The sequence below is a fragment of the Aspergillus fumigatus genome, chromosome 6, assembly GCF_000002655.1.
Source record: "Aspergillus fumigatus Af293 chromosome 6, whole genome shotgun sequence".
In the NCBI taxonomy this organism is placed as follows: domain Eukaryota; kingdom Fungi; phylum Ascomycota; class Eurotiomycetes; order Eurotiales; family Aspergillaceae; genus Aspergillus; species Aspergillus fumigatus.
This window is the reverse complement of record NC_007199.1, coordinates 2,150,951-2,171,145: the sequence shown is the minus strand read 5'-3', so window position 1 is coordinate 2,171,145 and position 20,195 is coordinate 2,150,951. Positions and strand designations below refer to the sequence as shown.

Here is a 20,195-nt window from a genome sequence, read left to right as displayed (position 1 = left end):
GCGCCTCTGACATTCAACTCTAGATCGGGCTCATTCTTCGACTGGCTACAATCCTTGATATGTGATATACCGTCGCATTCCTTCATCAGACAAATGACCTGATGAGAAAGCTAATTCATCGATTAAACATGGCTTTCCTAATGGATCGACTATTTATCCATGCTCCGGCTCAATGTTCATGCTTTTCAGGCTCTACCAAGCGTCACTACTGGAGCCCTGAAATACCATTAGTTTCTACTTGAGTTGATCACACAATGATAGCAAGCTTGTCTTTCCTTTTCTACCAATTATTCACTCAATGTAGATCCTTGGTCGCCGAAAAGGTCCTTCCTGTTGCCGTGTTCTCTCGGGCATCTTGCTGCCCAGTTACACTGGCCATGAAATGGGTCTATTTGACAGGAAGCAGACGATCACTCCTTTTTGTGAACTAATCCACGAATTGGGGCCACTCATCATCATACTCTGACAGCAAAAATGATCTAGACTCTGTACGGAAAGGCGCTACAACCCCGTCCCCTCTGTTGTTGTGTCTCCTCTTGTTATGGCGGACCCCGCATCATATTGCCCCTCCACAAACGGCTCAGATTCGTTCACATATAATTATCCTAGTCTCCTTCAAGCGTGTTCATATATAGTCACCACACCACCCACTCATCTATCAATCATGCCTGGACGGCTTGAAGAAAAGGTTGCCATTGTGACAGGCGCCGGGTCAGGTTTTGGCTACGGCATCGCCAAGAAGTTTGTCGAGGAAGGCGCCAATGTCATCATTGCAGAGCTGTCGCAGCAAAGCGGAGAGAAAGCGGCAGCCGAGCTGAACTGCAAGTTCGTCCTCACCGATGTGACGAGGCGGGAGTCCTGGCAGGCACTGCTGCAGGCAACACTGGATGCATACGGGAAGCTCGACATTGTCGTCAATAATGCTGGTGCGACCTATAGCAATAAGCCCACCGTCGAAGTCACCGATGCAGATTTTGATCTGTGCATGAATGTCAATATCAAATCAATCTATCTGTCCACAAGTGTCATAGTGCCGTACTTCCTTCAGAATAACCGGCCCGGATCGTTTATCCAGATCTCATCGACGGCTGCACTGCGTCCTCGCCCTGGCTTGACGTGGTATAATGCTTCAAAGGCAGCTGTAAGCAATGCGACCAAGACGATGGCCGTCGAATATGGACCCAAGCAGATTCGTTTCAATTGTGTATGTCCCGTCGTTGGTAGTACAGGGATGTAAGTTTAAAGCTGCACACCGTTGATGCGCAGACTTGAAAGTGACTCACCTTGCTATGTTTTTAGGACACATTTATTTCTTGGTAAGCCGGATACAGAAGAAAATCGCGCTGCTTTCGTTTCAACTGTGCCGCTGGGTCGGCCCAGCACTCCTCGGGATGTTGCGAATACATGTTGCTTCCTGGCAAGCGATGAAGCGGAATTCATCACGGGCGTGAATTTGGAGGTAGGTACCGACCTCATTTGTTCTATATCAGCACTAACTAATGGCTATTGGGATTCAGGTGGACGGTGGACGTTGTGTTTAGACAATATCTATGATGTGGCAATCTATCGCGCCTACGTGGAAGGCATAGAATGTTCAACTGGGCAGCTCGCGATCTAGTGTATATATCTCAGTAAAAAAAAAAAAAAAAAAAAAAAAAAAAAAAGCAAAATATATCATTTCACCAATCGTAACCGTTCTCATAGCATTTTGGCCCAGCAGGTAGCAAAAGCCATCGCTATAGTTTCCCTTTCATCGCAGTGACGAAGGTCTCTCAACGGGCTGGTGGCTGGGATAGGCCCTGTCCCGGACTCTACAATGCATTTTCTCTGACGGCATCGTGGAGTTTTCAATCATTTTTAGGTTGTGTTTTCATATTGAATTGCACATATAAGCTTTGAAGTCGAGGGTCAACCTCAGCGTAGTATCACCCAGGGCGTTGGTGGTCAGAGAAAGGAGAAAGTAAAGGTAGCATTGGAGCGAGTGAAGTATAGAACCATGATGAGGGAGATATATTATATATATATATTTCTCGGGATCATGTAGAGTAATGAATGGTACATTCAAGATGAAACTATGTTTCTTACCAGGAGTAGGCAGTTATGCTTCATTCACTGCTGAAATTCTATCAAAGAGTGAATGATATTACGACTTTCAACCATCGCTTAGCTGGGTAATTCCCTCTAAACAGTTTTGCACTTCCGTGAACAGCCATATGTTTTATACTTCGTTGAATAAAGTAGATGTTGCCTAGTGCTGACAGAAGGAGGTAAGTAATTGACACAAAGCCTAGGCTGAAGAAGCGTCCAGGCTTTATGAGAGCTGTCAAACTCTCCATAAATACAGAGTAATGTGAAGCCCTATATAGCTGCGAGGAACGAAAGGAAGATGTAGGTTGGGTTTGATGCACTTGTAGATCACCCGGAACGTGGTTGTAGGAACGCCAGTGCGTGGAAAATGTCCAGTCCACAATTTTCGGAATCAGCATTTCGCTCCGCACCACAGACCATTCTTGACCAACACAATCGCTGGGCAGATCCAGACACATCTTTCAATGACCTAGATCTTCATCTAGTTACTCGCAAAATCTAACAACATGCTCGACCTCCCGGACGCAAAACGGTACCGTGACCTCCAAATCCAATTGTCCGTACTTTGACTGATTTTGAGTCCGCTCAACAGCGTTCGTCGCGATGAAATTCTCTCGCGAGATTCGACTTCACGATCGCCATCACCACAGCCGGACTCCTCGTTCCAAGACGCCCATCAACGGTTGGGGGCGCTCCTCAACCTTGATGCATTAATAGCGCCTGCAGAATCCACCGCCCCGACACCCGCATTGAAGGAAGACGGCCACCAACAAGAAGATGAGGAGCAGGAATTCGAGTTCCGTTTATTTAGTGCACCTGCTGCCCCAAAATCTACAACCAAGGATGAGAAGGCGCCTGCAACGGAAGGCGGAGAGACAGCAGTAAGCAGGGGTACTCAAAAATTGAGAATTCGGTTACGCTCGCCGACACCTGGAGCAGTGGATGGGGAGGGGCGATTTCTCAATCCCTTCCGAGGGTGGCAGTATTACTTTACGACCCCGGAGTTGCTTTCTGATTCCGGCGCGAAGCAGGATCCAGCTTCGGCTTCGACCAACAGAAGGAAACAATTCGAGGAAGTCGCTGTGACCGGGCAGCAGATGCTGAGGTGGTCGGAAGTGTCCTGGGTATGTGTTGGCCTTTCCCTCGTCTCACTTGGGTTTGATATTGTTTGCTTATTTTTGTTTCTCGCAGCCCGGGTGCTATCTACCATGGCGGGTTATACACCTCAAGCGGCAACATACCAAGCTACCTCCTGCATCTGCCGATCCAACTGCGGTCGCGACTATTTGCATTACGAACCCTCCGACAAGAGACCCAAAGTCTCGAAAGAAGCCCGGCAAGAAGCGACGTATCCAGTTGCGGAAGCGAAAAAAGGCGGCAGAGGAAGAGAAGCAGAGGGAGGCCGAGAAGCGAAATCGCAAGAACCGGGAGAGGAAAATCAAACGGAGACAAAAGGCACGAGAATTGAAAGCTGCAGCTGCAGCTGCAGCTGCATCGGGACCAAGTCAAGATGTCGCCGAAGTGGAGATGAAAAATTCTTCTGATGTGAGCAATTGAAAATACTGTTAACGGACTGCCGCACATTTGTGATACCCTATGATTAACCTTCAATTCACCGAACTGTGATGGTCTACCATCATTACATTAATGAGAGCACTCAGACGACACTGATCATCAAGCAAGCTATATTGCTCTAATTCCTGACTGGGAAAGATATAAAAAAAACGAGGGGTATATTATGCGACGCAAACACGGCAACGACAACGACGACGATAAAAAGACGATCAACTCAACAGAAGGAACATTTGGGTATTATGCGGCAACTGCTCGCTACTGTGGAAACGTGAAGGAGCAGAGTAATGATCGAATTAGGAGGGACTGTTAGGAAATTTCGTCCACAACGATTTCTGGAGCAAGGGAACGATTACTTGGCTTCCTCGGCTATTTTGGTCAGCATATTTCTGAATTTCCCGACATTCAGTTACCCACTCTTAGGCGGCTCCGCGGTCTCAGCGGGCTTTTCAGCAGTTGGTTGAGCAGGTGTCGGCTCAGCAGCCGGGGCTGGAGCAGCAGGGGCAGTTTCCGCGGGGGCAGTCGCGGAAGTAGTTGTCTCCGGAACAGCGGGAGCAGCAGCCGTGGGCTCGGGAGCAGGAGCCTCTGTCTTCGCTTCGGGAGCTGTTGTAGTGGAGGACCCAGGCTGCGTCTCAGTGGATTGTGTTGCCGCCTCTGCTGACTTATCTGCTACGGCTGTTTGTTCTGCAGAGAATTAATTTGGACAACTTGACTGGATCAAGCAAAATATAAAGGAACAACGTACCAGGCTTAGGTTCGGTAGCAGGTGCTGGTTCTGCTGGCTTAGCTTCTGTGGCAGGTACAGCGGCCGCCGCAGCAGCAGCGCCAGCGCCAGCGGCGGGGGCGGTTGCTGCCTGTTCTACAGGCTTGTCCGCAGCCGGGGCAGGCTCATTTTGATTGTTCTGAGCCTTCTTCTTTTTGCGGGAGAAAATGGCTTTTAAACCCTTCTTCAATTGCTGAAGAGCATCAGGAGCTGATAATCAGGTCAGACAGCAGCTTAGGAGAGAGCTAATGGAGCTTGGTTCACGCACGGACACCGGGCATCTTGAAGTTAGAGGAGAGATTGTAGCAAGAGCAGGAGGTGATTAGAGTAGGGAAAGAAGGAAAGAAAGACAAAAGCCTTGCCTAAGACGATTTTGCGCGCAGATCTGAAACACAGAGGGAGGAAAGGAAGTGAAGAACTTCCCAGCAAACGAAGACGAAAAGGTTATCTTATGACTGTTTTGATGGCTTGTTCCCCACGTGATGGTTGGGAGGTCCGATCGACCAGTCTCCTACTGCGTACTCCTTTTTGTTTCGTCCCTTGGCCAGAGCTGGTTAGATTTGACGGCTGAATACTGCTTTGTTTTGATTGATGAAATACTCCTTGGCTAAATTTCCAGCACAGCCACGCGTGTGCTTCTGTACGAAAAGCCAAGATCAGCCGGCGAATTGCTATTCCTATGCGCACGGACGGGCGCTACTCAAACTGTCCCGTCCAGGGGATTCATTCATTCGTCTTGGAGTTGAGTACCGGCTTCAAGTCTCCGATATTTAAGACCATTACGGAGGAGATCGGCATAAGCTCTTAAATGTGGGGATAACGGCAAGTCACTTACAGTTGACGAAACAACAGGGGAAATGAAGGCTATGGAGAACTATCCATCCTAGGTGCTTGATGACACGCCCCCTTCGAGTCTAGGGGTCCAGAATGAGAGTACCAGTCCAGATCGATCCGTTCCTCCTCCATGGACAAAAGCGTTTAACATGGCAGTCCCGAAGCTCGACATTGGTCGCCCCTGTTCTCCATTCCAATGAAGGAAGCACAACTGAGTCCCCTCTGTCACACAAATCATTCGTCGCTCACTATCTCAGACTATGGAACGCTTAGCGAAACAATGACTCTTCTTATTACATTGTCTCACATAGGGAGCGAGTAGATGCATCAATTTAAAATGAAACGCCAACAGCGACACTGGGCACTCGGCAATGGCATCTGAGTCTGCAACCTATCCTACAGCTACTGGTGTTATCCTAATTAAGCAGGGACACAATGACAGTCGTAATCTTGAATCTCTGATACGCTTGCTGTGTAAATCGCGACCTCTGAGCACTTAGGGGTGAGCGCAGATGGCATCTCGAGGTGATGAGACTCGGTTTGTGGGACCGAGAAACAGGAGGAAGAATTTGCTTGATCGAGAATTCAAAATAAGAAAATCGAGATATACAATAAATATACAATAAACCAAAAGGCAGAAGAATAAGGCAAAGAGGAATCAAAAAGTAATGCTCACAAGCGGATTTGAACCGCTGACCTCATGATTACTAGTCATGCGCTCTACCAACTGAGCTATGCGAGCTGATTGGATAAAGAATGTTTGTCATATTTGCTTTATATAAGCCATCAATGAGGAAGCATATTTCTTACTTCCGAGTTGAACCTTGAAAGCCGAATCCATCCCAAAAAAAAAAAAAAAAATATTAAGGAGAACAAGGTGTATATGTAATGTAATCTCACTTTGAATTCGTCTCTGAATGCAATTAAAAAAAGCTCATAGCAGCGAGAGCTCGCATAGCTCAGTTGGTAGAGCGCATGACTAGTAATCATGAGGTCAGCGGTTCAAATCCGCTTGTGAGCATTTTTTTTCTAGCTTTACTCTTTTTCCCCAGTGTGCGGGAGTCTGCAGAGTGAGTAATTGAGAGTTTGGTGGAATTGTGTGAAGAGGGCCTACCTTTGGACACAAACTATCATTATGAAAACATTAAATGGAGTTAGTTAAACATCTTTCCAAAATCATTTCCCTTTCAGGTACGATCTGCTTATATCAGAGAAGGCGGATTAACCGAAGGATTTAATGGGGGTTTGATGACTAGATATGCCAAAGGGTTACCCCGTCGTCTAGTCTCCATACCCTTAGCTTATCAGTACCTCCATGCCATAGTGGGCTCTTCTCAATAAAGGGTGTAGATAACTGTTACTGGCTCAAGCAAGCTCAGACCTGAGTACTGAATACGACATCGGCATTGGGCTCAACTTCGGACAAAGAAATGCGCTCCGACCAGTGCACGGTCTCAGAGCAGACACCGCTCCTGAGGGAGCAGACTCAACCCCTAGGCAGTAACGCCCATGAACATGATGACAGCGCGGTCGATCCAGGGCAGGAGCCCCAGTTCAAGGAAATAATTCTGATCCTTGGGTGTATATGGTTAGGTGTCTTCCTGGCTGCATTAGGTACCATACTCTCACCTGGCTCGGTGAACCGGGAGTTTTTGAGTCCATGACTAACTGCTACAGATACAACAATCGTTGCAACTCTCACTGCGCCCATTTCGTCATCGTTCAATTCCTTCTCTCTACTTTCCTGGCTAGCCACTTCATACCTGATCTCCAATGCAGCCTTTCAACCGCTGAGCGGTCGATTGACCGACATCTACTCGCGACGCGCTGGTCTAATTTTTTCGAACGTGTTCTTCGCTGCCGGGAACTTGATATGTGGTTTGGCCAAGAGCGAAGGTACCATTGTACTAGGCCGTGTTGTGGCAGGAATTGGAGGCGGTGGTCTGACGGCTATCTCGACATTTGTCACATCGGATCTGGTTCCTCTTCGCAAACGAGGTGTCTGGCAAGGCATTGGTAACATCTGTTATGGGGCGGGAAGTGGACTCGGCGGTGTTTTCGGAGGATGGATCAACGACACTCTGGGATGGAGATGGGCTTTCTTGATCCAGGTGCCCTTCGTTGTCGTATCATGCATCCTTGTTGCCGTGACGGTGAAGATACCAGCCAAGGAAACCGACACGGCCAAGTTAAAGCGGGTGGACTTCCTGGGAGCTATCACCCTGGTCATTACACTTGTCTTACTGCTACTCGGACTGAATACTGGGGGGAATCAGGTGCCATGGACTCATCCAATTATCCTCACGACATTGCCGCTTTCCGCTGTGTTTCTCTTCATCTTCATTCATATTGAGGCAAACATTGCGTCCGAACCAGTCATCCCTGTGCGTCTGCTGCTCGACCGGACCGTATCCTCGGCCTGTCTTACCAACTGGTTCAGTACCATGGCGATCTTCGGACTCCTGTTCTACCTCCCCTTATACTTTCAGGTTGAGGGCCTATCGGCCACGGCCGCTGGCGTCAGGCTGGTACCTCAGGCACTTGGGACATCCCTTGGCTCTCTTGCTTCGGGGTTTCTCATGCGTGCCACCGGACGGTACAAGATATTTAGCAACCTTTCCATGATTCTCCTCGTCGCTGCAGGTGCCTTGATCTGCACACTGAACCTGGCAACACCTGCTTGGATCCCTTTCGTCTACTTCTTCTGCCTTGGCACGGCCTACGGCGGCATGCTCACTATCACGCTTGTGGCACTTATTTCTGCTGTAGACCACGAACACCATGCTGTCATTACATCCGCATCCTATGCATTCCGCAGCACAGGCAGTACGATCGGTATCACCATTGCATCTGCAGTTTTCCAAAATATCCTGAAGTCAGGGCTGTGGTCACGCTTCGGTGATCGTGAGCATGCCCGAGAGATCATCTCACGCATCAGGGACAGTTTGGACGAGATCAATAAGGTTCCTGAGGATTGGAAGGCGGGAGTTCTCGATGCATATATGGATTCTTTGCGGGCGGTTTTCCTGACTCTACTTGGACTCAGCGTCTTGGGGGCCTTGGTCAGCATGGCCATGCGGGAGCACAAGTTGCACAACAATCTGGCCCGAAGGGGTGCCGAATAGTTAGGCTATCTATCCATATTCAACATAGACTGGTGTATCTACTTAGGTAGGCGCTAGATCCGCTGCCTATTGACTTTTAATGCAGCTAGTTCTGCTACTCCTGGCATTGAGTCTCATGGTGTGATTATATCGACCAATCAGAGCCCTGAGATTCCACATGATCTCTCTTCCCGCCGATAGCCGTGCACTACCTTTCGTAGTGCAGAGTAGGTAAAAAAAGGCGGGATCCATGAGCCTGTGGAGGTCTTATGATTATTTGCCTTGAATCAGAGTCTCTGCCCTGAGATTCCGCATTGTATCAGGGAATCTTCGCTTTAGCCCATCGCGCTCCAGGTGTTTCGAGTGATTTCTCCAACCCCTTGAGCAACTGACCTTCGACCGGTTGCGGTAGGAGTGGCGTGGCGCGAAGACGTGGCGACACCGAGTCAGCCAAACGGGGGACGAAGTGACCCATAACAAGTTTTCAATACCAAATTGGCCTGGAACCGAGCTTCTATCCTGGGAACTATCAAATTAACTTTCGGTCCACTTTCTTGCGTTGTTCTTGACCGCTTTCTTGGTCCACCCGCTCATACAACAATTTAGTCGATTAGCTCACTCACCTCTTGACACGTTCGAGCCCTTGTTGTCAAGCTGCATTAAAAAGCAGCCATTGGGCATTGCCTCCTTTTTTTTTACATGGATTCAAGATCGTTGTTTGTTGAAGGAGAGCTGTTTGGGCTGCAATTGAAGTAACCCAATCTCATTCGGCTCCGGTGTCGACACTTGCTACCTTTTGGCTTCCTTGGTCGCTATATACCAGCAGATTCGCCCTGTGGCGTAGAGGTCTACGGAGAAAGCTCGGCTCGTTGCATTACCGTCTTTGAAGCCTTCTTTGTCGTCCGGGTAGTCACTTGGACTTTTCGATTTGCTCTCCGGACCACAAACTCTGCTCTGTTGATTTATCATCGCCACAACCTTTCTCTAGCCGATTTCAACGGGTGTTGGCCATATTTCTGGCATGGCAGTGGGGTTACGGCCGGATAGTCCTACAGAATTGGGTGTTCCCGCTGGTGCTGCCTCGAAAAGCCTTGTGCCGACTGAAATGGAGGTTGATGGGGAGACTGAGGGGAGATCAACTCAGCATTCTGCATTTACCAACACCAGTTCGAACAAAGTCGTGGAAAATGTCGCGATTTCGTCGCAACGCCGCCGAAGGCGCATATTACTGTCGACAGAGAGCGTCTTTGTTGATAACATACTACCCTCCCTTCTCCAGAACCCCGATGTCGAAATACGGCTGATTACGGACGAGCCTTCGGCCCTCTTGGCAGGTGCAAACAAGATTCCTCACTACATGGATACTGTCGACAGTCAAACATTTGAGAAGAAAACCGGTGCCCGACGGTGGCTTAAAGCCAAGGCAGCGGAGCTCAGCCAGTGGGCTGATATGCTTCTTGTTGCTCCTATCGATGCTGGAACATTGGGGTCGATGCTATTCGGCCTCACCAACACGTTGACGCTGGCGCTTCTTCGTGGCTGGATTTCAACAAAACCTGTCATCCTTGTGCCGGGAATGACTGTTTCGGAGTGGGAACATCCTCTTAGCAGGAGACAGCTGGCAGAAGTCGATCGATATTGGCCTTGGATCAACATAGTCAAACCAGCCCTCTGGCGGTCGAACGGTCCCGAGGAACTTGTTCAGTTACCTTGGGATGGTCTAGGAGAGTTACACAACACTATGGAGCGGACCCTAGGGCTGTCTTTCTCTGAGTCCTCGACAATTTCTGGGCAGGCTCTCGATAGCACACAGCAAGTAGTCCCGGCAGTGACAAAACAGTCCGCGAGTGCAATGTCAGCGGCACAGCATCTGCGGAAGGGCGCGCGATCACTACCTCTCGAGTTATGGCTCAACATATTCGAAGAACAGTTGCAAGATTGGGAAATCGCCAAAGCAGTTGGCATTCCTACAAACCTTCCTGTACCTAAGGAGTGGCAATCTCACCTACTCAAGATGTCTACTCCCGCTTCTCTGGAATACACAATCCTAAGAGGGTCCTTTGCTGCTATCAAAAAGCGCATAGACAGCTTACCCCGGTGGAAACCTCTGTCAGACCTAGCCTGTCACCTCATCTTCAAGTTCTCGCGAACCGACATACTGTCATATTTGACAGAGAACCATCTTGATATGCTATGGACTACATCCCGCCTAACAAAACTGCCGTACCGCGCGTCGGCAATATACGGAAACCCGAAGGTCTTGACATGGTGGCAGGAAACACCTGCGCTGCCGAATAAGGATTACAGCGCCGATGCGATGGATGGCGCCTCTCGCGCCGGCTTCGTCGAGGTGCTCGAATGGTGGCGAACATCGGGACTCGAATTACGGTATACGGAGAGAGCACTCGAGTCGGCCAGTGCCGAGGGTCGGGTAGCGGTGCTCGAATGGTGGAAGAATGCCTCTGCTAATGCTCCACCATCGAACCCTATTCCGCTTAAAGTAGGGAAATCCGTTTTACTCGCTGCACAGTCTGGTCGAGTGGAGTCTCTAGCTTGGTGGGATGCTTCGGGCATCCCTTATAGTCATGCAGAGTCCGTTGCCCGCATTGCCAGCACTCATGGCCATGTCCATGTCCTCGACTTCTGGTACCGACTAAAGGGACCCAAGATGATCTTCGACAGCCAGCTGTTGGTCGGGCCGACCAAGAACGGACATGACAACGTGCTAGAATGGTGGCGCCGCAGTGGTCTGCGAGTGGAGTTCAAAACATGCGATATCGAAGAAGCTCTCGAGGATGCGGACCCTGTCTCTGGCGCGGAGGGCCGCGTTCGCCGGTGGTGGGCTCGCAACGGGCTCAATCTGGGCGTTGGAACAAGCGAATGGATGAAAACAAAAGTGCTCTGAATTCGCCATTCGGTCGTCGCCCGTCTTGATTCTGCTGCTTCCTATATTCATGACTCAATCATTTTAGAAATATACCCAACTGGTTTGCTGTAAATTATGGCGTTCTGCATACACACATACATACATAGCTTCATGAGAAATGAACTAATGATGCCACGGAAATCTTTCACATTCACTCAACCTTCCAGCGAACAATATGCTTGACCTCCGAGGAGTCCGTATACTCTTTGATCTTCGAATACTCCTGGAACCCCTCTGACTGGGCAAAGTCGAGATGCTGCTGCATTTCCATCCACCCACTGAATAGCACAAACTCCTCCTTTCCCTCCTCCTTCTCAACTCGCCAACCCTTGAAGATAGGCAACGGCATCGTAGCGTTCTCTAGACGATGCTGCATCCCCTCAAATACCCGGTCAAACCCTTCTCTCTTCTCAGCGCTCACAACATACCGCCCCACAGCAACAACAGGTGCTTCGGCCAGTAACTCCCGCTGCCGCACCGTGTCACCATCTACATGTAACAACCCCATCACCTCCATCTCACCCGAGAGCCGTTCCATGATCCCCTGATTTGTCGCCGAGGGAATCCAATCCTCGTAGTGCTGTTGCGCCGAGTCCCATCCCCCGACGAGGTAGATGACTGAGGGATCCTCGACCTGGGAGAAGAGATAAACCGGGTATGAGGAGAACTCGGCTTGCGCTTTGATGCCGTCGAGGAGGAGTGCCTTGAATGATGCGGAGGCAGGATTAGATTTCAAGCGTAGGAGCGCGATTTCGGTGACTGGGGGCGTCATTTATGCTCTTCGGATACGTTGTGGTAGTTGGAGTAAATTGCTGATCAGAGTTTGGAGTTTCAGGAGTAAGATGTTTTCGTTGTCGGACGCACTGAGCCATTTATATCTACTCCGTACTTGAATTGAGTCGTGCGCAGAAATAGTTGCTAAGTTTCCCGATTGGGATATGCTGACGTTGCAATGGTGCCTAAATAGACTGATAGTGCGGCGGCGCTCGACTGCTCTCGTAACCTAAGAGGCAAGATTGAACGAACCACATAAGCTTTGATTGGTTCAGGTTTGAGCAGATGAGATATCATTCTTGCGACTACATCCTACGGGCCAGCTCCTCGATACTGAGGATCGGATGGTTGGAACATTCCATTTGCGCTTTGCAAACGCCCCAAAAAAGTATACATAAAGAGCAGACTTGCAAAGATCGCCTTCAGTTTCAAGGAACTCATTCCCTTGGGCCCATACAATGGCTAAGAGCAGGCTGCTGACTATAAGTAACTCGGGTATAATCCGCCTGAGCGATTTTCTAAGCCGTGGATCTCAGTCGTCCTCCCCTTCATTTCCCTTTTCCTCTCCCTCATTAACGTCGAAATGGTAGATATAGAGAATCATCAGACACATAAAAGTTCAGCGGGAGCATGACATCACGAGTGGAATAGAGAAGGCAAGGTCAAACTTCTCTCCTATACATGGATTAGCCGGAACTATGCGCGCCAGGAAGATCTGCAAATAATACATACCATGTAGGTTCAGCCTTCTCAAGACCAGGAGTGCGGATAGCATTTCTGTCGCCAAATGGGTTGTTCTCGTCGTCATCGTCCTCATCCGTCTCCGACTCACTGGCGCTAACGTACTTTTGCTGGGAGGATGATGGTACGGATATGCTCAAAGGTCGAGGAGGCCGAGGAGGTTTGGGAGGGTTGATGACCAGCCCGGCAAACGATTCATTGATATCGTCTCGATCAGGAGTCCAGCCACTTTCAAGCACATCCTGGTCACTGTCGCTGTCATAGTCTATACTCTTGTCCAGGACTTCGAACGCCATAAGTGCAGTAACCAACTCCTCATTGGCGTGGATAAGACTTCCCAGATACTCCTCACTCTCCACATGCTGAATGTACCGGAGAATTTGCCGCCTAAGGAGCTTGCAGGTCTCAAACCGGTTGAGACACTCTGCATCTTCACTCACCCGGTGAGTTTCGCGGTTTACCCGCTTCAGCGCATTCAGAAGGTTGGTGCTGGCGACCGAGGAAGAGGCGAGAGTCTGCAGCATCTCCGGCTTCTCCCTCTCCAAACTGAACGACCTATTGTGTATTTTCTTCTCCTTTTCTTTCTTGTCTCTCTTGAAAGAAGATTTGCTCGATGTATGTTTGTGCTTGGGACTGCTCAAGACAGTAGTCGGCCCGTTCCCTACCGAAATGGAGACTGTATGGCCCAGTTGCGGCTCATTAGTCGAATCACCAGTATCCCGGAGAACCTTCGCTTTGGCCTGAGTGGCGGGCTGTTTGCGCTTTGGAAGCTGACGGTAAAGCGCTGTCACCCCTTCCATCCCCGGTGTGTCCTTGTAGGATACTGCCCATTGCCCGAAAAGTTGCTTGCACTTCTGTTTCACCAAGGGATCAGATACAGGATCGGTTGCTGCGATTCGTAGGCGCTCTAAGAGCGGTTCATCTGCAAACTCTCTCAGGAATCGATCTCCAGCATTCTGTATCAAAAAATCAAGAATGGTAAGAGCTCTCAGCTGGCGGTGCAGATTGCCATATTTACTGGAGGAACATTAGACAAGTAGGATGGAGAGACAAAGAATAGATAGGTGGACTGACAGTTTCTTGCGCAACGCACGACTTGCTTCAGTCGGGCCGCTGCTCTGAATGCGAATCGCTTCGATGAGATCGACAATTCCACTTGAATCTTCAATTTCGTATTGCTCGCTGGTGAGCACCTCAATCTGAACGGTCACAGCCGAGTATGGTTTCTGCACCAAGTGTCGTCAGTCCCTCACGCCTTTTTCATAGAATCAATTACAAAGAACTTGATATGCAAATGGCCACACAGATTCTGAGGACTTGCGTTGAACGATCAAGCTGCCTGCAAAAGCTCTAATCAATGACAGAAGCGCACTTACTGCTGAGTGGAACATGGTGTTGTCATCCAAAGTCTTATTGGGCAAATAAGTATCAACCCCGTCAAAGCGCAATGAATTCCCAAGGCGAAGTCAGTGCAACTCCTTGACAAGCTCGGCCCCTCGCGAGACCCAGAGATGAGTAGTCAGGAACTAGACCTCGATTCCAACGGCGTGTATAGCTCCTAAATCCAGAGTCTCGGCACGAGATTTATCGAATTAGGCACAACAATCCCCAGACGGTGACGTGTTAGGCCTGTTAGTCCGACCGAGGCCGTCGTGTGCTGCCCTGGCGGCAGTGCTTGACAGCCCAACACACGAGCACGGTTGACTCCGAAGGAAAATCGAGGCTGATTCGCGCAACACCCGCTATGCTAGTCTTTCGCGCCACTGATGAAGGGCGCAATAGAGTTTTGAAAGGGCCGCATATATGACTATCTACTATTAAGTAGACATCGCCGTTGTCCTTCTGTCTCGATAACGATACCCTTCCTCTTCCTTCCCCGATGATGGCCAATCTCGTGATTGCCCCTCTCCGCATCCCCAAAGGAGTTTAGGGCGGGGAGAGAGGTGGGAATTGCATGCCTGGATGCCTGGGGTTTCACGATGATAGCAACAGCCAGGGGCAAATATTCCTATGGATGATGACTATTCCTGCAGGAGATTGATGACTGAGGGCGATCGGAAGTGGGAGTATTACCAAATATCTATTAACAATTGCTGCTGAGCAGCATCTTACGTATGCATTCTGCATCTTCTTAATGGGTCCTCGGTCTATAAATACGGATGATTGCTGCTCGGTTCGCCGGTCGTCCTTCTCAATCTTCTCCTGTCTTGTCCTCTGCTCCACTCTTCTGCTCGGAGTCAGTATCATCTTTAAAACCCCCCCGCGCATATTTGCCTCCCTCCCCGCTGCGTCTTCTTCACCCAACTATACCCACACTGCCAACATGTCCTACCAACAAGAGCGCTACATTGCCGAACTCGCTGTTCAGCGAGCAACACTTCTGACACAGAAAGTTTTCCACGAGAAGGCCAAGGGCACAGTTTCAAAGGACGACAAATCGCCCGTCACCATCGGCGACTTCGGCGCTCAAGCTCTAATCATCCAGGCCCTCCGCAAGAATTTCCCCAACGATGAGATTGTCGCCGAAGAGGAGGCTAACTCTCTTCGGGAGGACAAGGCGCTGAGCGCAGAGATCTGGAGACTGGTCAAGGACATCAGATTGGGAGATAACGAGAGCAATGAGCTCCTGGGTGGTCTCTTGCCAAGTGAAGATGCGATGCTGGACATCATCGACCAAGGCAAGAGTGCAGGCGGTCCCAAGGGTCGTATCTGGGCTCTGGATCCCATCGATGGCACCAAGGGATTTCTCCGGGGCGGCCAGTATGCTGTCTGTCTCGGCTTGATCGAGGACGGAGATGTGAAGGTCGGCGCCATTGGTTGCCCCAACTTACCCGTGGACGATTCGGTTGCCATGACCGCCAGTATCGGCGTTGACCAGACTGATGGTGCCGGCATGGGAGTACTTTTCTCGGCCATCAAGGGCCAGGGATCCATTAGCCGACCCCTCTCGAATGGTGCTCTTGCCGAGAGCAAGCCCATCTCGATGCGTCCCGTTCCGGATATAAAACAGGCTGTCTTCTGTGAAGGAGTTGAGGCTGCCCACTCTGCTCAAGGCGACAACGCTGCCGTCGCTCAGCTCCTGGGTATCACCTCCCCCAGCGTGCGACTCGACTCGCAGGCCAAGTACTGCTCAATTGCTAGAGGCGCAGGCGATATCTACCTACGGCTACCTGTCAGAAAGGACTACCAGGAGAAGATCTGGGATCATGCGGCTGGCGATCTCATTGTCCGCGAGGCTGGTGGACAAGTGACCGATATCTATGGCCAGCGCTTGGATTTCAGCAAGGGACGCACTTTGGCTGCCAACAAGGGAGTCGTCGCCGCTCCAGAGGCCATCCAGGACCAGGTTATTAGTGCCGTCAAGACGGTCCTGAAGCTATGAAGGATGACGCGAACGGACCAACTGTTGTATCGAATCACTAAACCCGTTCTAAACCTTTGTTAGATCCTGCACGCTTGATGCGCCTAAAAGTACATGAGATAGATACCAATTGGGAAAACAGGAGACTCTGCTGGAATATACATGTACAGAAACAGCCCCAGACCCTGTTCCAAGAAAATGCCAAAGTAAAATAGAAACCACCCCAGATCACCGAATCTTCTTGGCCTTCAGTCTGATTGTCTCTCCGTTCACAAAAATACCCTTGCCCTTGTAAGGCTCTGGCTTCCGCCATTCTCTGATTTCCGCCGCGAATTGTGTCACAACGTTTTTGTCGACTCCCTCAAGCAGAATACGAGTAGGCTGCGGTGTGCTGGCCTTGACTCCCTTCGGAACACCGAGCTCAATAGGATGGGAATATCCAACCTTGAGAGAGACGAATTGTTGGCCTGGATATTCAGGTTCCACTGTAGTTGCTGTAGACTCGATGCTCGCTCTGTAACCGACACCGACCAGACTCAAAATGCAAATATGCCCTTCCGATACTCCAAGTACGTAGTTCTGCAGATGGGCCCGCATAGTTCCTAGAAGCCGCACAAGTCAGCCATGGGCCGTCGCATGGAACCTTCAAGAGTCGTTTACATACCCCACATAGCACGTTGATGGGCAATCGAGGGGTCTTGAACAGTCAAACTGGCTTTACGGAGTGTTTCATCGTGTGTAACCTCAACGAATGGAGGGATGTTCAGGGTTAATTCGCCTATGACCGAAACAGTATGTTAGATTCCGCTTCCGAGACGCTCAAGGATGAAACACCATCGCTTACCCAGAGGACCCTTGACCTCAATTGCAGTCTTAGGAACTTCCTTTGATCGGCCTCGTACCTGAGTCTGAGGCAGGTCGACAAACTTCAAGGAAACCTCTGGTGGTATCGAGATCGGAGCGCCGCCTACTCGCGATTGCGTCGGAGAAGTGGTTGAAAAACATTGTGTCCGCAGCGGGTGGGTGTACGCTGGAGCGAGGAAAAGAGGGAGACTGGTCTGCCGTAGAGGGCTCCGTGTAAGCTGCCTCAAGCAGCTCTGGGGGAGAAGATTCGACATGGCGACGATAATTGTGTTCAACTGTTTGAGTGAGCGGTTGAAAGTCCGGATCTCAACTGATTTTGTCCGAAGGCATATGTTCAAACTGGGTTAGGCTGATATCACGTGATTACATCACCATCCACATAGATCAAGGTCCAAACATCCCAAGGTGTTTGTATGTTGTTTATAATTGATTTTCTGCATTTGCCAGAGCTCGCTGGCGACATGGCTTGACAGAATCTTGTAAGGTATCCTTGTATTTGCGCTTGATAGTGTAGTGTGTACCTCTTTTGCTTTGCTCCTTTCGCTGTTGTTTCCTTCAGCTTCATCTCATACTGCTTCATTTCCAGCTTCAGTCTTTCGGGAGACTTGACGTATTCATCTTTCTATTCTGTTGCCTGCGCTAAATTATAAGTTACAACATCCATTGCTCTTATCTTTCTAGTGTCTAATCTAAATATCATTGCCACCAAGTGTCTCCGTCGACTCAATTCTACTCACGGCGTGACACTCATATTCTCCAGCCAGATGTCAAGGACTCATCAGCCTACGTTCTTACTTGCCAGCATCCTGCTCATTCTCTTGCTGATGTTGAGTCCTGCCTTTGCAGGGAAGCTGCCGACCGGTATGTTCCAGACAAGGAATTATCGATGCATCATTGATAATGAAGTTAGGGACGTTGGTACCTTCTCATGATGCACCTGCAGAAATTGATCTAGTATTCTTCCTACAGTCGAAGACACAGCAGCATGATGCTATCTTTACCGAAGCAGTGCAGCTACTTGAATCTATGAAGTCGTCGCCTTCCTGCAACCGGGTTGCAGCTTCACGGCTCGTCGCATCTTGTCAATCAATAGGGGGAACGACTGATCATACAGAACAAAGAACATATCTTACATTGGAACATGTTCGCTCTCTGTACGCGGCACGACTTGCAGTATGTGAACTCGACGGAGCGGGAGCGTCAATTCCTCCTCCATGTCTTCCAGTTACTCTTGGGGCTCCACGAAAGAAAGGATTCTTTGGGTTTTCCTCCAATCATAAATCCACGACCATCACTGCCGATTCTATGCCTACTGAGATCCTAGAATCATGCTTACGGTCACTGGAATCTCGTCCGCAGTGGTGGACATCGTATAGTAATAGTAGACAGAATGCCATGGTGATATGCCAAGCAACGCGGCTTGAGACCGAGAAGGAGGAGCTTCTCGAGCTTCATCGCTCAATAGTCGAAAGTTCCATCAAGCTTAGCCATGGGCTCGAGGAGGCGCTTGAAATGGCCTATGCTGAATCTTCCCAGCATCAAGCCTTCATAGAGGCGACCGCAGCTTTGCAGGCGAAGCTGAGACAGGACCTGGAAGCAACCGAAACTGGTTTTAAGGCTCTACTGGGTAACTTAATGGAGGGTATCAAATCCGCCGTCGATTCGGGAGTTACAACTGTCACTTCAACCCTTGCAAGGGTACATAACGATGCAGCAAGCCTCGAGACAGTACGTGTCTAGCAACTTTATACCAATGCAACTGACATTGTTCAGGACATTCGAAATGCTACCAATGAAGTCAGCTACCTGCGACAAATGCTGCAAGTTGTTTATGATGAAGCTCTAACCAGAGAAGCACAAAGTTCACATGCTCTCGAGCAGAAAGTCGAGAAACAGAATGAACTTGCGCTCTCACTTCAGTCCAGGCTCGAGTCCCTTGTGCATGGTGATGTAGCCAGACTCTCACAGAATGTCGAAACCTTTGGCGCGTCGCTCGTAAGTGAACCTTTGCCAAATGTGACAGATCTGACAAGGCTCACAACACTAGTCATGGCTCTCAGAGAGGCTAGGACTCATTCTACAACAGGAGCTGAGCTTGTCTGAGGTTAGTAGTCTGCCCTTAACCGGTATCTTGACTGAGCTAATCCCTGAAGCGACTACGAAATTTCGAGACATCTCTTGAAACATCACAATCGAAGGCTGAAGCGTTACGTATAGCTCAGCTGCAACAGTTCGATGCACTTGACGCACAATACAGATTACAGCAATATATGGAGACCAACTTGCAAATTTCACAGGCGCTTCTTGACAAGGCAATTACGACCACTGCGAACTTGCAAGCGATGATTGAAGAGACGACGACCAGGTATCGAGACTCCCCAATATTAGGGAAATTTATCGGACCATACTCTGCGTGGACAGTGTGTGGTATACTTCTCAGTGTTATAGGCGCGCACAGTCCAAGATTGACTCTGGCAGCTCTTGCGATCGGTGCCGGTGAGTATAAGCCCCATAGGCTTGCGGCTGATCATGCCCGAATAACATATTTCCAGTTCACATCGCAATGACGACATTCTACCATGGCGTTTTGTTCTAGCTTTTGTTCTCAACGACCTTTGCCGTATTCTTCGCCACCTGCATTATTTAGTCCATATATCTATGTCATTTCAATTTTCTCACTGGGTAGAAGGCGTCAGCATATGAAAATGGGTGTTCCATGGGTTTATTATTCCCGTCATAATACCCAATTATCCCGAGGCTGGAGGGAATGGGCGTTGATAGTTAAGTGATAATTAGGTGACTGAAGGATGAAGGAATGAGATTCTAGTAGAAGCCACATCGAATCCTCAAGTATCAATGTATAACCATAACTATTAGCCTCAGTGCTGGATGTACTGACTATCCTAATTTCCCTAAAGCTTCCAATTCCGCCTGACCCCTGAAACTGCTACTTGCAAAGTCGAAACCTCAGAGTCAGTCAGGTCACTCGAGAACTTTCACAAACAAATACTGGATGTAGATGATATGGGCAACAAGCCTGTCCTTTCTCAGTCTAGACACGAAGGAACCAGAAGAGTCAATGCTCCACTTTCTCTTACAGAGAAAAACGACGAAGAAGATGTACCGCGGCAATCTACCCGTAACCCTAGCCTGGTAACAAACGGAAAT

The 20,195-nt window shown here is 49.5% G+C and overlaps 10 protein-coding genes and 2 non-coding genes across 12 annotated transcripts; 7 read left to right on the top strand and 5 right to left on the bottom strand.

Moving 5' to 3' along the window:
• Window positions 1-7: 7 nt before the first annotated feature.
• Window positions 8-1,664, top strand: AFUA_6G09140 (uncharacterized protein). The gene is made up of 3 exons (XM_077805040.1): window positions 8-1,233; window positions 1,300-1,459; window positions 1,518-1,664. Exons 1-3 carry the CDS (start codon window positions 542-544, stop codon window positions 1,539-1,541), a joined length of 876 nt encoding a protein of 291 aa, XP_077661173.1. The 5' UTR covers window positions 8-541; the 3' UTR covers window positions 1,542-1,664.
• Window positions 1,665-2,421: 757 nt separating this feature from the next.
• Window positions 2,422-3,645, top strand: AFUA_6G09130 (DUF2011 domain-containing protein; the record flags this gene model as incomplete). Its single annotated transcript, XM_745708.2, has 3 exons — window positions 2,422-2,620; window positions 2,681-3,212; window positions 3,280-3,645. Exons 1-3 carry the CDS (start codon window positions 2,595-2,597, stop codon window positions 3,643-3,645), a joined length of 924 nt encoding a protein of 307 aa, XP_750801.1. The 5' UTR covers window positions 2,422-2,594.
• Window positions 3,646-3,797: 152 nt separating this feature from the next.
• Window positions 3,798-6,090, bottom strand: AFUA_6G09120 (uncharacterized protein). Its single transcript, XM_745707.2, has 5 exons — window position 6,090; window positions 4,692-5,998; window positions 4,406-4,633; window positions 4,078-4,344; window positions 3,798-4,029 (listed from the first exon to the last, which is right to left on the bottom strand). The coding sequence occupies exons 2-5, from the start codon at window positions 4,702-4,704 to the stop codon at window positions 4,013-4,015; spliced, it is 525 nt and encodes a 174-aa protein (XP_750800.2). The 5' UTR covers window positions 4,705-5,998; window position 6,090; the 3' UTR covers window positions 3,798-4,012.
• Window positions 5,927-5,999, bottom strand: tT(AGU)5. The gene has a single exon. It is a non-coding gene (tRNA).
• A 115-nt stretch (window positions 6,091-6,205) lies between the features above and the next one.
• Window positions 6,206-6,278, top strand: tT(AGU)6. Its single transcript has one exon. It is a non-coding gene (tRNA).
• Window positions 6,279-6,687: 409 nt separating this feature from the next.
• AFUA_6G09110 (MDR family MFS transporter) lies at window positions 6,688-8,382 on the top strand (the record flags this gene model as incomplete). Its single annotated transcript, XM_745706.1, has 2 exons — window positions 6,688-6,871; window positions 6,935-8,382. 2 exons carry the CDS (start codon window positions 6,688-6,690, stop codon window positions 8,380-8,382), a joined length of 1,632 nt encoding a protein of 543 aa, XP_750799.1.
• A 1,000-nt stretch (window positions 8,383-9,382) lies between these two features.
• On the top strand, window positions 9,383-11,266 carry AFUA_6G09100 (uncharacterized protein; the record flags this gene model as incomplete). The annotated part of the gene is made up of 1 exon (XM_745705.1): window positions 9,383-11,266. One exon carries the CDS (start codon window positions 9,383-9,385, stop codon window positions 11,264-11,266), a length of 1,884 nt encoding a protein of 627 aa, XP_750798.1.
• Window positions 11,267-11,438: 172 nt separating this feature from the next.
• AFUA_6G09090 (uncharacterized protein) lies at window positions 11,439-12,059 on the bottom strand (the record flags this gene model as incomplete). The annotated part of the gene is made up of 1 exon (XM_745704.1): window positions 11,439-12,059. One exon carries the CDS (start codon window positions 12,057-12,059, stop codon window positions 11,439-11,441), a length of 621 nt encoding a protein of 206 aa, XP_750797.1.
• Window positions 12,060-12,747: 688 nt separating this feature from the next.
• On the bottom strand, window positions 12,748-14,193 carry AFUA_6G09080 (LSB5 family protein; the record flags this gene model as incomplete). Its single annotated transcript, XM_745703.1, has 3 exons — window positions 12,748-13,819; window positions 13,877-14,028; window positions 14,107-14,193. The coding sequence occupies 3 exons, from the start codon at window positions 14,191-14,193 to the stop codon at window positions 12,748-12,750; spliced, it is 1,311 nt and encodes a 436-aa protein (XP_750796.1).
• Window positions 14,194-14,936: 743 nt separating this feature from the next.
• Window positions 14,937-16,184, top strand: AFUA_6G09070 (3'(2'),5'-bisphosphate nucleotidase; the record flags this gene model as incomplete). Its single annotated transcript, XM_745702.1, has 1 exon — window positions 14,937-16,184. The coding sequence occupies one exon, from the start codon at window positions 14,937-14,939 to the stop codon at window positions 16,182-16,184; it is 1,248 nt and encodes a 415-aa protein (XP_750795.1).
• A 207-nt stretch (window positions 16,185-16,391) lies between these two features.
• AFUA_6G09060 (mitochondrial 54S ribosomal protein uL6m) lies at window positions 16,392-17,281 on the bottom strand (the record flags this gene model as incomplete). Its single annotated transcript, XM_745701.1, has 3 exons — window positions 16,392-16,765; window positions 16,828-16,941; window positions 17,008-17,281. 3 exons carry the CDS (start codon window positions 17,279-17,281, stop codon window positions 16,392-16,394), a joined length of 762 nt encoding a protein of 253 aa, XP_750794.1.
• A 646-nt stretch (window positions 17,282-17,927) lies between these two features.
• On the top strand, window positions 17,928-20,000 carry AFUA_6G09050 (uncharacterized protein; the record flags this gene model as incomplete). Its single annotated transcript, XM_077805039.1, has 5 exons — window positions 17,928-18,755; window positions 18,801-19,022; window positions 19,075-19,131; window positions 19,181-19,523; window positions 19,580-20,000. The coding sequence occupies 5 exons, from the start codon at window positions 17,928-17,930 to the stop codon at window positions 19,621-19,623; spliced, it is 1,494 nt and encodes a 497-aa protein (XP_077661172.1). The 3' UTR covers window positions 19,624-20,000.
• Between the last annotated feature and the right edge of the window lie 195 nt (window positions 20,001-20,195).

Coding starts and splice junctions, on each gene's coding strand:
- AFUA_6G09140 (XM_077805040.1), top strand. CDS start 542: ATGGCGGACCCCGCATCATATTGCCCCTCCACAAACGGCTCAGATTCG. Junction 1,234..1,299: donor GTCGTTGGTAGTACAGGGAT/GTAAGTTTAAAG, acceptor CTATGTTTTTAG/GACACATTTATTTCTTGGTA. Junction 1,460..1,517: donor TCACGGGCGTGAATTTGGAG/GTAGGTACCGAC, acceptor ATTGGGATTCAG/GTGGACGGTGGACGTTGTGT.
- AFUA_6G09120 (XM_745707.2), bottom strand. Junction 4,345..4,405: donor TGCTACCGAACCTAAGCCTG/GTACGTTGTTCC, acceptor AATTCTCTGCAG/AACAAACAGCCGTAGCAGAT.